Raw genomic sequence first — 17,486 nt, forward strand, 5'->3', positions numbered from 1 at the left:
GGTCACTCCACTTACTGGCTGTTCACAGCTTTTATGAGGCAACCTTCTTACCTGGGCTCCCAGCCTTTTCCTTTAAACATAGCAGCAAGGAATTGACGACTCACACCACCGTGCTCCTCCTATCCCCTAGCTACCTTCCTCCATGTTAAAGGGATCTTGTGATATCAGTGGGCCCCTGTGGTGCTCCAAGGTTGTCTCATTGTTGAAGGTTGATAATTAGCAATCATTCCCTCTGCCACATTCATTTCTGGTGTAAGGCGCAGTGCAAGACTCAGGGATGAGCATGGACTTGTCTTTGAGAAGCCTGTTGGCTTTCAACATCTATGCAACTGCAGCTCTCTCTCGTCAAGATGGTCCTTCACCCCAGAACATTATCTTATCCCCCCCCCCCTTGTTAATAGTACTTCCCATCAGCACCTACAGAGACAGCCGCCATTTCCATTTCTATTGCCATCTAGTGTTTCTTGCCTTGGGCTAGCTTTATATTGAAGGGTTCAGTCACACCTAGACAGGTGGTATGATGGGAAAGATTGGGGGGAGGAGGGGAGTAAAAATCTCCCTGTGACAACTCTTGGCCTGGAGGGAAAAGACACTCCAACGAAGTAAGTTCAGTGAAGAAAGTGGACATGGGACCAAGTAGGGCTGAGGCTATGGGGGCTGTGCACCTGTTTGCTCTAGTCTTGAGTCCCACATGGTGTGACAGGCCACAGGTGCTTCTCCCTTCTTAGTTACCTCAGAAAGAAGTTTGATGAAGGTGACTAGGCCTGTGAGGAGGGGAGAGGCCCAGTCTCTTAATGTCTAGATCTCACCATGGAGGGGGCAAGTAAATCACTCTAGCAGGCCCCACCAGGTTGTCCCTGAGCCCTGTGTGGTTCCACACCTGTCTTCTCGCCTTGGCTCGCATTTTGTTGTGTTGTAGAAGGCTCCTTCACTGGCTCTGCCATCAGTACTCACTCCTATCCTCACAGAAGATGCCATGCCTCCTTCAAGAGACTGGATGTCTTCTTCCAGCTGTCTTTGTGTAACGTGGTCTTTCTGAGAGCCTGAGCCTGTGCTCCGTTATACCCCTGAATCACTGCACTGCATGTGTGTGCCCCTGCCCCAGGTGACTGTCTTCCTCATAAGTTGCAGTGTCTGAAGTGTGCTAAGTATTTAACATGTAATGTCTTTTAGGGTCCCGAGAATCAACGCTCAGCAGGTACTTAGTTAAGCTGCTGCACAAAGGATTTCCTCCTGGCACCTAGTAAGGAAGTCAGTGACCTTGACCTACTATGAGGGTGGCTCTAAGTCATCTCTGTGGGCCCTCAAGCTCACCAGGAAATACTGCCACTATATTCATTTTGCAGATGAGGAAAGTAAGGCACCTGCTTTCTATGGTGACCCTTGATGCTACATAGAGCTGAAGCTTGGCAGTAGGCATGAGCTGTTCATTCCATGTGTAGTGGCAGCCCTTTCACTTGTGTATAGAGAGGTGGGATCGAGACCTGTGCCTTGCATTGCCTTCTCTATAAAGAGCCTCCCTGGAGACAGAAAATGCAGAGCTCAAACAGTGAGGAGTGACAGTGGGGGAGGGGCACCACAGGCAGCTCTCTAGTCTTCTGCAGTCACTATGTTCTTGTTCTCTTCCTAAAAGACCTTCTGCTCCAAGTCCTCGAGGAGCTGACCAAGGATTGATATAAATAATGCAAAATAAACAGAGTGGCCCATTGCAGACACATAGACAGAAGTCTCTGCCCTTCTCTCATTTCAGGAGAGCTTCCCTTACCCTGGAGGTGTCAGCTAACATCAGCTGGGCTACCCCCCTGAACGCTGAGCAAGCCCTGTGGTTTGCAGCCAGCCAGCTAGCTGTGTGCCACCTCTCCCTGTTGGGGGAGACAGATTGCAGGCTCCATTTATTTATATATTTTCTAAACTGAGGTACTTTGTTTGATCAAATGACCAGATTGTCCCCCAAATTCTTTTAAAGTTGCCCCATGCTGGGATGGCAACTGCATGGGTTATCCTGAGCGTCTGCCTTCAAGTGAACCCCAGCAGTGTCCCTTGAGCAAGCAGTCTCTCCTATGACCCTGGATGTGAGAAGCTATAATGTGGCCTGTGGCCTGGGGAAGGCCAGTCCTGGGAATTAAGGAGCTGTGCTTTGGTTCCCCATCTTCTCATGGCTCATTTTATTTGTGGATGTGTTGACTCTGAGGGGAACCATCAAAAGTTGCTTTCTGATAGTTAAGCAGTTTCTCCAGAATCTATTTATTTGATGGCCTTTTATTTTTGTCAAGTTTGCTGAATATAAGAAGGATCTCATTGAGGGGAGCTAGTCAAAAGAAGATTATAAAACATTAGCTTCTTATCAAGCTGATGTCAAATGACTATGGAGTGCCTGTTGTAAGCTGAGCCTGATCAAGGTGCTGTGGAGGTGGCTGTCGGTCACAACATATGAAGGCTGTTGGCCTTCATAGAGCTTACACTTCTGCACAAGACAGCAGCTGGACAGTAAATACAACCATGAGATTTCCCAGCATCTTGCTCTTGTCAGAACAAAACTGGGCATTTGAAAACACGCAGTTGACCTGAGCTTTGTTCGGGGATGCCTTTATTAGGGCAGGAAGTAACCTCAGTGGGGAGACAAAGAGACGAGGAGGGCCTAGCTGTGGAAAGATCCAAGTGGTAGCATTGAGTGGCTGCCACAGAGCTGTTTGCCAGAAGACTCTGGGTTTTTTTCCTAGAGATAAAAGAAGGAGTCAGTCAGTGATTGTTAGGGTGAGTGTTGAATCACTGTGTTTTTTTCTAACCAGGCTGTCAGTTTCATGGTGAGTGGGGATTCAGGCCCCCTGTGTTCTTTCCTGTTTCTCTCAGTACTTGACACAGTGCCCAGCTCATGACAGGTGCACAATAGCAGGTGGGTGAGTGGATGAAATGGAAAGAAAGCAAAAAGAAATGAGAAGGCAGTCAAGGACAATGGTGACCACTCCAGATGTACAGTCAGTTGAAGAGTCATGGTCTTACAGGACTCAGTGACCACACAGTCAGGAAGATAGAGATAGGCCTAGACACTCAGGAATGATTGCAAGGGATAGGTCAGAATCGGAAGGTATGCAAAGGAGTAGCAGATCCTGTGTTGTCAGGACCAAAAGTCAAAACCCATGAGCAAGAAGAAAGGCCACGAGCAAGGAAGTATAACATAAGCAATTGTTGTACAAATGCTGGTCACTGGGGCTTATCAGTAGCCAGAAGAGCCACGGTACCTGTAACTGCCTGTCCACAGATAGAAACTGTAGCTCTGTGGGGTGGGTTACTGAGTTGGGAGATATACATATAAAAGCTGGAGGAATTAGGGGCCATTGCAGCACGGGAAGGAGGGCTCTAGTTCTTTCCAGCATTGGAAACCTAGGCATCCCTGTAGGCAGGTATGAAACTGACAGAAAGATCTCCTGAGAGAAGGAATTATATTGTCTGGAACTTTGTCTCATTCCTTTGGAAATGACCGTATTGTATTTTTATGTAAATAACTCACAACAGTGTGGTTCTTGCAAGGGGCTGAAAGCGAACACTCGTAAATGAAGAAGAGACACCATATTGTGTTTTCACATCAACAATATACACTCTTGCTTGCAGTAGGGCCAAAAACAAATGCACATCCAAGAGGCAAGCTACCTGGAAATTCAGAACATCATCTAACCACTCCTTCCTATGGTGTAAGGCCTCGTTTGAAAATTTACCATTTTCTTGAGGAATTTGGGATTGCTCCCGCCCACTGTCACTCTCATCTAAGCTCCTGTCATATGATCCCATACCTTCCTGAGCACTTTTGGCTCTTAAACCTCAGCCTGGCTTGTGGACAGGTCACCTCTGCCTATGAGCATGCCCTGTGAAGCAGACGGCATATTTCCATTCACTGTTCCTAGGGGTGTGCACAGGAGCACAGAGAAGACAAATGACCTCCCTGCAGTAATCACTACAACCATTTTCCATTTTTGTCATTTGTGGACTTATCATGTGCATTGTCCATTGAGAGGAGAGGAGAGGTTCTTCCTAGCTGGACCAGGGTGGAGGGTGGAGCGTGGAGGGGGCACTCCGAGTTCAGCTGCTTCTTTGAAGTTTCCCATGTTGAAAAGCTCAGGCCTTAAACTCCGAGGAGCGAATATACTGAATGGTTGATCGTTTATAAGGCTTTTGACCTGCCTAGGATCTCCATTTAATTTGGGGATCTTATTCGCGTCCATCTCATGGGCCCACCTTGGTGTTGAGAATCTGTTCTTCTCCATGACAGCACTCATTTTTCTGCCGGCTGACAGAAGATAAGAAGTCAGAGAAGTTCTTCAAGGTCTTTTACGATCGAATGAAGGTGGCCCAGCAAGAAATCAAGGCAACGGTGACAGTGAACACCAGTGACTTGGGAAACAAAAAGAAAGATGATGAAGTGGACAGGGATGCCCCATCTCGGAAGAAAGGTAATAAGCTTTGGTCCATTGGACTGGAGTTGGCAGAGGAGCCTTGTGTTCCGCTGTATGCTTTTCATGACTTCCAGGTTCCAGCATACCTTCTAAACAGGGCCTTTAGAGGAACGCTACCACTCTGGTTATGTCATCCTTTCAAGTGACCAAGAAAAAGCCCTGCCACCTAGGAAGGTCTTCCTGCTTAATAAATTCATAAATATTCTTATGTATGCACAGTTCTAATTAGTATGGGTTACATTAGCTATTTTCCTTATTTCTGTGGCAAAGGACCTGACACAAACAACCTAAGACAGATGAGCCTTATTGCAGAGCACACTTTGAGGTGATAGCTGTCATGGAGGGAAGGCCTGGTGGCAGGGATGTGAAGCACCTGGTCACATTGCATCCACAGTCTGCCAGCAGAGCGTGATGAATGGATGCCTGGCTCCTTTCCATTCAGTTCTCAGCACCAGCTGAGGAAATGGTGCCACTCACATTCGGGATTGTTTTTCATACATCAGTTAACCTCATCAAGAAACTCCCTCACAGACAAGCTCAAAGTTGTGTTTCCACGGCAACACTAAATCTCATTAAGTTGGCAATCAAAATCAAGATCCATGAATTTTTTTTTTACTGTGTTTTTCTGATTATTGTTAGAGAACATGGAGAAAATACTTTTAGAAGTCTTGTCTGTTCGTGTCAGGTGACTTTAGTTTCCAAACTGCAAACGTTTCCTCTTTAGTCTCCCTTCAAAACTAAAAGAAAAGTGCTGGGGGTGAAGGGCTGAGTTTAGGAGTCAGACGGCCTTGAGCAAACTAATTAACCACTCTGAACTGAGCTTCTCAAGGCTAGTACTAGCTGTGTCAGTCAAGTAACTGTTGACATTTGGAGAATGTTTCTTGCAGAGCCTATAGAATGTTGAGCAATATTTGTGACCTTTAGCTTGTTAGATGCCATTCACACACCCATATGCCAACCAAAAATGTCTCCAGGGAAAGTTAGAGACAAAACAAAACAAAAAACAAAAAAACATCACTTTCATTACTGTTTGAGAACCACTAGTCTAGAAGGGGGTACAAAGAGAAGAAAGAAGGAGGGAAAAATAAACCTAGCAAGTCCTGCTGAGTACTGAATATGACAGGCATATGCTAGCCATCTTTCTGTTGCCCTAATAAATACCTGAGGCATATAAACCTAGGACCAGGGAATTTCTGTCTGAGCTCAGAGTAGTTGAGGTTTCATTCTACTTGCTTTGGGACCCGCCTTGGAGCAGCACATACCTACTAAAGCAGATAGCAGAGTGTGAAACTGTTCGCCTCATGGCAGAGAATAAGAAGAAACCAGAACAGACAAAGTCCCACAATCCCCTTTAAGGACACACCCCTCCTACTAATCTGTGACCTCCTAGCAAGCCCCACCTCTTAAAGGTTCTATCCTTTCTACCATTCTTTAGTGGCATCTGTTCCATACCACTAAAGGCTGGGGCCCAAACCCTTAACATACGGGCCTTTGAAAGACGTTCCTACATCCGAACTGTAAGCAGCTATTGTTCAAAGTTCTTTACCTATCTGTGTCAATTGATGTAAACCTCAAGTTAACCCTGCACTTAGATAAAGTGGCTATCTCTGTTTTACAGATAAGGAAACTGAGGCACAGATATAGTAGTACACCACTGAGCCAGCATCAGAGCCCATGCAGTTGATACTCCCCGACCCCCATCTATGATGCCATAGTTGTCCTATAGGGTTATTCTTCAGAAAAGATAAGATAATACACACAGAGTGCATACTCATGGTACCTTGACGCTTGGCAAGGAGTCAATTGTTGTCCTTCCAGTAACAGTAATGCCTGTTGTCATTAGCATTACATCAAGCCTCTCAGGAGCCTTCTGGAAGTCACTGATGTGCTCACATTTTATAGAGGAAGAAGCTGAGGTTCAGAGCCACAGGTTATGCGGTCAGCAGAGCCTGTACTAAGGCATTTTGCTCTATAGCATAGCACAAGCCTCAGTGACATGTCAAAAGCACTATGGAGTTAGCAGGGCTAGGCTCCACATTTATCTGGAGACAGAGAGGAAGTGATGGCTTCCTGGATTGTTTTTGCCAATTGTACAGATCCCTTGCAAATGCAGGAACCTGGGCTTCTGGCCGATATATAGAATATAGAAAATAGAACTTCTGAGGATGCAGCAGTATTGACTGTCACAAGTTTGCCTTTTAGCCAAAGAGCCCACAACACAGATAACAGAGGAGGTCCGGGATCAGCTCCTGGAAGCATCTGCTGCCACCAGGAAAGCCTTTACCACCTTCCGAAGGGAGGCCGACCCTGATGACCATTACCAATCTGGGGAGGGCACTCAGGCTACAACGGACAAAGCCAAGGATGACCTAGAGATGAGTGCAGTCATCACCATCATGCAGCCTATCCTGCGCTTCCTGCAGCTACTGTGTGAGAACCACAACCGAGATCTGCAGGTGAGATGGGCTGTGGGGACCCAGAGACCTGCAAGAGACGAGTAGGGGACCTAAATATCTACAGGTGGCAAGCCATACTGTGGGAGCCCTGAGACTTACGGGGGAGCGTTCTGGATTGGGGAACCTGACACTGGCAGGTGAGAGCCTCAGGGTAGTGGACCTTAAGATGTGTAAGTAATTGACAGTAGCACAGGAAGTTCCAGCATTTGTAGATGAGGTCCCTGGGGACCTCGACACCTACAGTGGGAGTGTGGGGTAGGTTGGGCCATGGTGTCCTGCTTCTGCTCATGCTTCAGCTCCTGCCACTTAGGCTACTTTGCCTGAATTGAAGATCCAACATCATAGACTTTCTTGATGAATAATAATGAAAATATGAATGGGTGATCTGTCCCTTCATGACTTTACCAGTGTCTCCATAGGTCAGACGAAGACAGCCTCATTCATTAGGGTCATTGACTCCATATGTAGTTAGTGTGCATAGGTACCTATGTGCATATGTCTTATAGCCTGCTACTCTTTGCCACCAATAACAATAGATGTTGAGATAATAATTGAATAGATGAATAGATAATTAAATATATTAAATGCATGAGATTTACAAAATCAAGTACATAAATCTGAGTATAGCTGTGTACTATATAAAGACATTGTAGTATTTGGTAAGTCATATATACAGCAGTGTGTTCTACAGAGTCTAGATGTTTAGTAAGCTGGACTCAAATCTAGACAGTCTAGAGCTAGAACTTGGGATATTAACCATACTCTAAGACAGGGACAAGGTGTTATCTCACTTGCAGTTTCCTTGTAACAAAAACTGTTTAGAAAGGGCAGAGGGTACGCTCCAGAGATCCGCCTCTTTGTTCCAAATCCCTGCCCCAGAGAAGCATGCTGGAGCATGTGGTCCTCGGTTTACTGCCTGGCTTTCCTGTCCATTCTTGAACCTTAGGAGTCCACCCCTCTTTGCTTGAGTGGGGTTAGGATGAAAAGGAAAAGTACATCTGCATGGCTCTTAGATGGGATATCTCTTACAAAGTTAAACAACTCAGCATTTGTAGTTCTGTGAGCTTAAATGGTGATGATATGAGAGGAGTTGATATAGGCCAAATCTAGCAAGAGGAAGGTACCACCTTTAAATGTTGACATTGCTGACTGCATCTACCAAGTGACTGTGGCTGGACCATTTAGTGTTCCCCAGTCAACCTCCATCACAGAGAAGAGACACCTGAAGAGTAATACAGAGCAATAAAATGGAACTAAGAGACATCTTTAATATTAATCCATCTGATTGTTTTTATTTTATCTAATGGCTCTAAAGACCCTGAACTTTGAAAAACATCTAGGTTCTAGGGTCATCAACTGGCTAAATGGAGCCAGACCTTAAAATGAAGGAATTCCCCCATAAGAGCCACCATTGGCCATGCTGACCCATCATGTGTCAAGGTATGCATGGCAGTCAGTGGACCACTTGAGGTGTTGATGTTCTGAGCTTTACCTTGTCGCCATCTGAGTATGGGATCCTGGCTGTCGTTTGGTTGCTCAAGCTTTATTGCTTCAGGATCAGACACCTTAGGCCCAGATCCACTAGATGAGACTTGTCTCAGTTAGAACAGAGCATTCCTTCTCCCATAGCTCCAGGATCTGGGTATTGTGTCATTGGCTGGTTTTCCTGTGTCTCGTGATGATGATGCCATTTGTCCCTTTACCTTACAACAGCATCATTGGTCAGGAGGGAGACTGACTATGGGAAAAGTGAGTGATCTTTATGAGTCTAGGCCCAAGCAGCTCATTTGTGGCATTTTTGTAACTGGGAAGTCCCACTGTGCTGTTAAGCATAGGGATTAGTGTTCTGTACTGTTCTCCCATGTGGTGTCACTGACCACCACCAACTTTAGGCTCCCCGAAGGAAATAAGTGGCATCAGTTCCTGCCATGTATCCTGGAGACCACATATTCCTGACCCAGCACTAGTGGTGACCAGACCTCACTCATCCATCCCTCAGATCTGAGTGTGGAGCACGAGGACTGGGACCAATCAGAACCCGCTAAGTGCTGTAAAGGTCCACACAGCTGAGTTCCTAACTAAACAACCGAGGATGCCTTCAGTGGAACCCTCTGTGTATGTCTCAGGGACAGTGCTGATTACATCTGTAGGAGCTCTAGAGCATAAGGCTCAGTCCTGGGAACCTCAGGTGTCTTTGGGGCCCGGCAGTGTTCCTGGATCCACTTATTGGGGGTGGGGTAGGCTATAAGCATCTTTTAAAAACGCTCAAAATATGTGTAAGAGTGCAGTAATGAGACTCATCTCTCAGTGTGGTCACTTTAAAAATCAATTTTAAGAAAGAGGCATGGTTCCCCACAAATCAGGAAGTAACCTGCTCCACTGGCATTATATTACACTAGTTCTGAAAATGACAGGAAGTGGAGTATATCTATTCAGAATGCCACCCTTTGGCAGACAGTAGGGCACTTTTGTACATATCAGATGAGTTCTTAAAAGATGCTTCTAATCTTACCCCCTCTACCAATGTATCCAGGAACATCACAGGGTCTTATAGACACTCAAGGTTCCCAGGAATGACCCTCAGTTTTTCTTATGACTGCCAGGCAGGAGTGGTTGGCTCCCTGGTGCAAAGAAACACAGATCTGCTCAGACAGAGGAAGCCCCAGCCTTTTGAGGCAGCGGTCTCTGGGCTCGTGCCAGTTTCTTGTCATATTTATAACCTTGACTTTCCTGTTGGTACATGTTCAGTAGAGAGAAAGCCGCTGAATTTGGCCTTGCCAAGTGGGCCATCACTGCCTTAAGCTAGCCCTTAGTCAGAAACCTGATGAAGGACTGCCCTTTCACCAGAGTGTTTTCAGTGTTTACTGAGCCTGAGCTTCCCCATCCCCAGGTTAAAGGCCTAAGGCTACATGAGCAGAGGCCTGAAACCTTTCCCTTCCTCACCCATCTCCATCCCCCACTTCACCCTCCCGGAAAAAAAAAAAAAAACAAAAAAACAGAGTTTCTTCATGCTGACGAGGCAGTGTGCTGTGTGCTAAAGGTAGATTGACAAAGCTTCCCTGGGCCCCTCAGTGAGAAGTATGTGTCTGTCTGTGTAAAAAATAGGGGGAAATAGAGCTGAGTTTAGGACAAGGGAGATTCCAGCTAGACACTGCAAAAACCATGAGAGATGGCCTTCCCTAGGGACCTCAGAAAATGATGACCTTCTTTGTCTTCTTTTCTCCATTTGTTCAATTGAATTCAGATTATTGCAATCAATTTTGGTAAAGCAGCTAGTTGGTGCCAGCCCTGAGTAAGCTGCCTGCAACACTGAGCTGGGGATATGTTTTCAGTGGTGCCGAGGGACCTCTCCAGTGTGGAGCCCACATGTCCCACAGGCCTTGAGAACAGAAAGGCATCCTATAAAGCTCTTGTCTCATATCATGGGGTTGCTTCCAAGGCAGGCAGGATTTCCTGGACAAAGTGACTTTATACTACATCCTGAAGGAAGAGGAGTCAGAGAAGAGGCCAGGAGAGTGTGTCAGACAGAGGAAATGTGTGGAGCCCTCGAGGCAAGAAAGTGAAGAGTGCTTAGAGGATAGGAAGTTGATTGCTGCCACCAGAGAACACTGATGGAGCAGTGATTTCATGCAGCAGAGAGGAACATACTGGGAAGAGTGACATCACTGTGGTGGGCCTCGGAAGGGATGCTGTGAGTTTGCCTCTTAAGCATCTGATCCTTTCAACACCTGGGCCCTCTAACCCTATGTGTTCAGGGCCCTGCCAGGCCTTTAAACAGGTAGCACCTTCCTTTGGTTGTCACAGCAAGGGAGAAACTGGATGAGACCCTTCTCTGCCTTCCTATAACCCTAAAAACATACTCACTTACCTTAGGAAAGCCCACAGAGTAGGACTCCTGAGTAGTCCGTGCTTCCTCTGAACCCTACCGGAACCTGGACCCTTATTATTGAGTGAAGAACACTGAGGTTAAACTAGGGATGCAGGTGTGTGTCCTGATGAGTTAGCAGTCTGCCTACTTACCAGCTTTTAACCCATTCAGGGTGCTTCTGCTGCTCACAGCAAGCATGAATAAATCCTCTTCCTAACTTTTCTAACGACGGGAAGTATTTAAATAAAAGAGCTATATCTCTTCTGTCTACAGAGAGCTGTTTCCCTCCTTACTCTATTTAGAAACATTTGGTACAAATATATTGCACAGTAATCTGTATAATTTATAAATCTACTTTTTTGTAACCTACAGTATAACTTACGTATCTTTCCACATTGCCATGCCAGGACCTACTCGATGATTCAAATTGATAATGTGAAATATTATGGGTATATTGTATTTTTTAGCTATTCCCCAGTTGGTAGGTATTTAGGTTGTTTCCATTTCTCCACTGCTGTAAACAGTTCTATCATGACTATCTAGTACATACTTTGTGAACAGAAGTGGAATCACATCAAAGTTCTTGTCCACTGTACCTTTCTGTTGATGTTATTGTTTTTACTTATTGGGTTTTTTTTACTTATTTTTTATTATTTTATTTATCTATTATTATTTACTTATTTTTATTTATTTTACTTATTGTTTACTTGTTTTTACAGTAAACATTGTCCACTTTCTAACTCTAAGATAAATAATATTGTAGTGGATTTGTGTCTTATTACAGGACTCTCAGGCAAGTGCCTCTTTATCAGAATACCCAGCTTTAAAGATTACCTAGATGTTGCTTTCTTTATCTGGTTGAGGAAGGATCTTGCGTTGTTTCTCTTGGAGAATACAGTCAGGCACATATGCATGAATGCACATGTGCACGTGCGCGCGCGCACACACACACACACACACACACACACACACACACACACGGACAGCTATTCTCACCCATTACCTCTTATTCCCTTCCCATAAGGGAAATGATTATGAGCTACAGCTAAACAGCTAAGGCAGTTTTTTTCAGTGCCAGTGATGGAACCAAGGACCCCATGAGTGCTAGGCAAGCCCTCTTCCTCTGAGCTAACCTCCCAGCCCTTAAGCCAGCTCTAACATCTCACTCTGTGGTGTCTGGACTTAGTACTAGTCTTGGGTTCAGCACACACAACAACCCCCTAACCACCCAATAAGAAGATGATAAGCAAGGGTAAGGGAAGAAGTAACCAGAGAGGTCGGGGAGAGGGATCCATTGGTAAAGTGCTTGTTATGCAACTGAAGACCAGAGTTCAGATCTCTGGCACTCATGTAAAAAGCTGGACATAGCAGTGCATGCTGTAAACCCAGCACACAAGGGTTCCTGGTGCTCACTGTGCAGCCAGCCTAGCTAAGTTGATGAACCCCAAGTTCAGTGAAAGACTCTGCTCAATAAAGTGGAGGGCAATTAAGTAAGATACCTAACACTGACTACTGGCCTGCATGCAGATATTTATACATGTTCACATACACCCAGAAGCATTCATGCACAGACACCCCCCCCCCCACACACACACACCACATATACATCTGTATGTATCCAAATTAATTTTGTTAAAGGAGTAAATGGAAAAATGAGAATTCATACCAAAAGAACCTGAAAGGGATTTTCAAGAGAATTGCTCCTTCCTTGAATCTCATATAGACATACTGGAGAAAAAGCTAGTGTTGTAGCCATAGAGCAAGACCACTGTTCGACAATCTCTGGGCCATGAAGACTCTTCCAGCCTATACCACACCTGTCTTCATAAAGCCGACCATAGTCCTGATACCAGAACACCAGCCTATTAGAGACAATCAAAGTAGCAGAACAGATGACCTTTTTTCTCTTCATTTTACCTTTGTTCTTGCATGCCCCATTGCAGAATTTCCTTCGTTGCCAAAATAATAAGACCAACTACAATTTGGTGTGTGAGACACTGCAGTTTCTGGACTGTATCTGTGGGAGCACAACTGGAGGCCTTGGTCTTCTCGGACTGTACATAAACGAGAAGAATGTAGCACTTATCAACCAAACCCTGGAGAGTCTGACTGAGTACTGTCAAGGGCCTTGCCACGAGAACCAGGTAATTCCGTTCGTACTCTGGGATGAGAGCACAAGATATTTATTATTTGGAAAGGTTTACAGAGGAACCTGAAACCCCTGCCCATTGTTCTCCAGCAGTGGCGAAGTTTCCGTTCTGCTTTTTCATAATCCAGAACTCGACCTTGACCCAGTGAATACCTGAGGTTGACCTTGTCTTCCTGGCTTAGCCTAGTTTGATTCAGTTTAAATGTCCAATTGTAACTGACTTGTAGGGGTAAGTAAGAAGGTTGGAATGAAAGTAGCACCTGAGAATAGTGACCTATTCAAAATACTAGAAAAGGTCAAAAAGCAATTCCTTGAAACTCCTCAAAACCCAGCTAAGTAGAAAACACCTGCTTCCTGTAAAAGGGCATAGAAGCAAAAAGAAAACATTTATAGTTGAGATTTAACATTGTGGTCTTCTGGGAAAGGAAAGATCAGCTAGCCTTGCCCGACCCCACAAGAAGTGTCATTGTGGAGTAGAACCTAATAACTTTTTTTTTTTCCTTAAGCAGAATCCCTGCTCACACATGATATCTGGAAGATTCTATGAGTTTGCACTTCAAGGCTAGAATGACTTTGATTTTTAGCTCCAGATGGTAGTTCCTTCCTGGCTGGAGAGCTTGCGGGGGTGGGGGGGGGTGGGGGGGAGTGAATGAAGGCTTGAAATGGTTGATTCTATACTCCATAAGCAGGGAAAGTATGAGGTGCTAAGTTAGTTAGGGAGGCAGGGCCTTCACCCCAAGGAAAGCAGTTTAAAGTAGACAACTTACCATCTGTGAAAACAGTAGTCTTAGTGTGAAGACATTTTTGGTGGATCCACTTCCTTCTCCTGGAAGGAGATGGTATAGGTCTAGTTATAAGAAAAAACAAATCCACGGATTCTGGGGATATGTATGTGAGTTTCCTTACTACATCAAGTTTAATTTGATGCTACACCAAGGCCTATTGAAAGGAACAGGGTAGGGTAGCTTGTTCTGCAGTCAAGGATCCTAATTGGAGGAATCGGTTCCATTTTGATACCATACAGACTGAGCCAGAAGCTTGCTCTCCAAGCTTAAGCCTTGAGCAGAAGTACCAAATTCACAAGATGAGTGGTGTAGAGAGAATGGAACACAATTTTAAAGGGGAGAGGGGGCTCAGATCCTGGTATCAGTCACACACCATATTTTCCTATAAGAACAAAGCCAATTGCACGGCACTATTTGGATTAGACTCAGCCAATTTATCAGTTAGGGTGTATGGGGACTTTCCTACTGTTTACTGTTAATTCTGAAACTAGAGATCTTCATCTGTCTTTTATTTTTACCACTTTCTCACGGAAAATTGCACTCTCCCCAAACGACATTACTGGGAGTGGTAAGCATTGTGTTGAAATAGCAGTTTAGCCTGTTAGCCTTTGACGTCTGATTTATGGCCAGCATTTGTGTAAATGCCTGTGTGTGTGTGCCTGTTTACACAGAACTGCATCGCCACCCACGAGTCCAATGGCATCGATATCATCACAGCCCTCATCCTCAATGATATCAACCCTCTGGGAAAGAAGCGGATGGACCTTGTGTTAGAACTGAAGGCAAGTGGAAACTGAGAGCTAGAGGAGGCAGCCTTTGGGAAAAGCCAATTTATGCTTTGCCTAGCATGTGACACAGTTGGTATTGTGAAACTGAATACCAAAGACAATCTGTTTAACTGATCAAATGACCCACATTGTACATTCTGACCTAAAATGCAGAACTTCACTCTTTCCAAAGAAGGGCCTTCGGAGTACCAGCTTTTCAGGTCACCAAGAGTGAAGAGCTGTCACCAAAACTGAGAATCAAATTCAGTAAGAATAGAAAGCCTCAATTCTGAAATCTATTGGGGGTTGGAAGGAGAAGAGAAAGGCCATTTCTCTATGGTTTCTGATCTTACTGCCCTTAGGGAAAGAAGCCAGCAGAAGAATACTACAACTGAACTCTTCCAGTGTCTCAAAAAAAAAAAAAAAAATCAATTTTTACTTAGTTAAGGGATACCTTTTTCAGTTCTGTCATTGGCTGTGCAATAGGGTGGCTGATAACGTTAGCTTAAAATAAGAATGTGCCTCCAGTCCTCTGATGAGTTCTTTAAATTGTCATAAGTGGGAGACCACAGCTGCCAACCCGGGAGCAACCCTAGCATTTAACACCCTGTGGAAACAGCTTTATGGAGTTAAATAATGACTTTAATGCACTTACTCTGTGGGATTTACTAGCTGACAGACCATTCCTGAGGGTCTGTGTGCTGTTGCCCCAATCTCTTGCCCTTGTTTTAGGGTATGTGTGTGTATGTGTAGTGGGAGGGGGCGGCATTCCAGAGATTGTCAAGGATTTTTAAAAAATCAATTTGGGAAGTGACCTTGCAACCCACCCTGGTGTGGGATGCTGTTTGAAAACGTGTTAGCATCTCTGAGCACATCTCCTCTTCTGCTGTTCCCACGTTAGGGCATGTTGAGATTTGTGCTCTCTTATACCCAGAGGCAGCAGTAAGGACTTGATCATGACTGAGAAATACTCTTGAATTACTAAGGTCAGCTGAAAAGCTCATCTGTATTTATTCCGTGAAAGGCAACAAAAGACAAGGCTTTCTGAAGATGTTAACACAGACTTCTCCAGGAACTGCATGGTTAATTTTATTTTGCCTTTAGTATTTAGAACTGAGAGTCCAAACTCATGGTTGATTTGAACATATGGTTTAAATGGAATTTTTTAACACTCTTTTTTTTCCTTCTGATAAGTACTTTATATTTGACTTGAATATCATTCAAGCTCTCGTATGGCTACCATTTATCAGAAAGTACATGATGAGTATCTGAAATAGACTGAGACGTGCATGTGTTCCCAGTTGGCATTTCAGTGCCTTTTAAAATAAATTTAGCCATCTGAGGATTATGCTAGAAAGACAGAGACCACAGTAAATGCACTGAACTTCTATGACCAAACCTGGGGAGAAAAACTGGTCTCAATTTCCAGCCCCTAGAAAGAAAACACAAACTTTTGAGGCCTATACACAAAGATGTATATGAATTGCAGACCTGGGGCCTCCAAGGATATTAAGCCACGAAATGCCAGATGTGGACACATGGACATTGTTAACGTAATCGGAAGTTATGCCTCAGTGGATGTGAAGTGTTCCTTTGGGCCACTTTTATTAACTAATAGCATATGTACTCATGATATTAGGAGGCATGAAAGTTGATGGAGTTTAGGACAGAGAGAAAGCACACACACACACACACTATATACATATATATATATATATATATATATATATATATATATATATGTATGTGTATACACACACACACACACATACCTTATTCTTACTCCCCAAAGAGAAGAGTCTGAGTGTTGACACAGCATTTATGCCATACCAGGTCCTGCAGATAATATAGAGATGAAGTAAACAAAGAAGGTATAAAGATTATATGAAATGTTCTTCCATGTAAATACTGTGAAAAGACCACACCTAGCAGCACCCCCATGTAAAGTGCCTGTTTCTGCTAGAGCTGCTGTGGGGTTTACTAGCTAACAGACCAGTCTTGCAGGCACTGTCTTAAGTGTGCTCCTGAACAATCTCTCACCCTGTTCTGGGGTTCCAGGGGTTGTCAAAGATTGCAAAAATATAATGCATGTCCTAACAAATATAGGCCTCTTAGACTCAAATCAGACTGTCCATATGCTTCTAAGGTTCCCAGGCACATACCCTCTAACTGGTATGCTCTATGCAATGTACTTGGCCCTGGGGTGAACCTGTCTGTCTAGCCAGGATGCACACCCAGTCAGCTGGGCACGTGTGTCCAGGCAGCTGCCCAGGCTGCTCCTCCATATTTCTTCCCTTGGTTCTTCCATTTAGAACAATGCTTCGAAGCTACTCCTGGCCATCATGGAAAGCAGACATGATAGTGAAAATGCAGAGAGGATCCTGTACAACATGAGGCCCAAGGAGCTGGTGAGTTGTCACCTACCCCTTGACAGGAGCACCAAGGAACTCAGAGCGAAATGTGGGACAGAATAATGGACCCACTTCTTGGAGCTTCTGAAAACATTCTTCAAAACAGAAGCATCAAGGATATTTTGATCCAGGCCCTTGACTGCATAGAGAAATGTGGCATGGTCGTGGGGTGTTTCACACTGACCTGTCAGCACAGGCACATATGAAAGATTCCCTCCCCTTTGCTCACTCATAGAGACCAGTGTGCAGCGAGTGAGTCTGAGTTCAGGTCCATAGCTTGTTCTTTTGACTATGTCTCCTTAGGCAGCTCTTTGAGCTCTCTGAGCTGCACTTTCCAGATCTGTAAAAGAGAAGGTAATATTACTTACATTGAAGGGTTATTTTCAAAGTCTAGAACACAAGAGCCACATCAGACTTTTAGCATGATGCCTGGCATAAAGCCCCATGTGAACTGAGGCCCATTCTCCTCTCTGTATTCACTATTAGGCAAGCGTTCTACCACTAAGCTACATTCCTGGCTCTTGATTTGGGGCAGTTTTGTTTTGTTTTGTTTTTTTGCAAGAGAACAGTGGTAGGAATACAAGTTTGAGACATGGTCCCAT

At 44.6% G+C, this 17,486-nt stretch overlaps 1 protein-coding gene and 1 long non-coding RNA gene across 2 annotated transcripts in view; one reads left to right on the top strand and one right to left on the bottom strand.

Annotated features, from left to right (window-relative positions):
• Itpr1 (inositol 1,4,5-trisphosphate receptor type 1) overlaps nucleotides 1-17,486 on the top strand; it is a 320,805-nt gene that overhangs the window by 238,713 nt on the left and 64,606 nt on the right. The window contains exons 45-49 of the mRNA XM_076940207.1: nucleotides 4,265-4,445; nucleotides 6,651-6,904; nucleotides 12,716-12,916; nucleotides 14,378-14,488; nucleotides 16,786-16,881. Of these exons, the coding sequence (XP_076796322.1) occupies nucleotides 4,265-4,445; nucleotides 6,651-6,904; nucleotides 12,716-12,916; nucleotides 14,378-14,488; nucleotides 16,786-16,881 (843 nt within the window). The remainder of the gene's footprint in view (nucleotides 1-4,264; nucleotides 4,446-6,650; nucleotides 6,905-12,715; nucleotides 12,917-14,377; nucleotides 14,489-16,785; nucleotides 16,882-17,486) is intronic.
• Nucleotides 5,105-17,219, bottom strand: LOC143443498 (uncharacterized). Its single transcript, XR_013112554.1, has 4 exons — nucleotides 17,069-17,219; nucleotides 16,246-16,309; nucleotides 13,689-13,747; nucleotides 5,105-5,185 (listed from the first exon to the last, which is right to left on the bottom strand). It is a non-coding gene; the product is annotated as an uncharacterized LOC143443498 (long non-coding RNA).

The sequence above is a fragment of the Arvicanthis niloticus genome, chromosome 9 (genome assembly GCF_011762505.2).
Source record: "Arvicanthis niloticus isolate mArvNil1 chromosome 9, mArvNil1.pat.X, whole genome shotgun sequence".
In the NCBI taxonomy this organism is placed as follows: Eukaryota; Metazoa; Chordata; class Mammalia; order Rodentia; family Muridae; genus Arvicanthis; species Arvicanthis niloticus.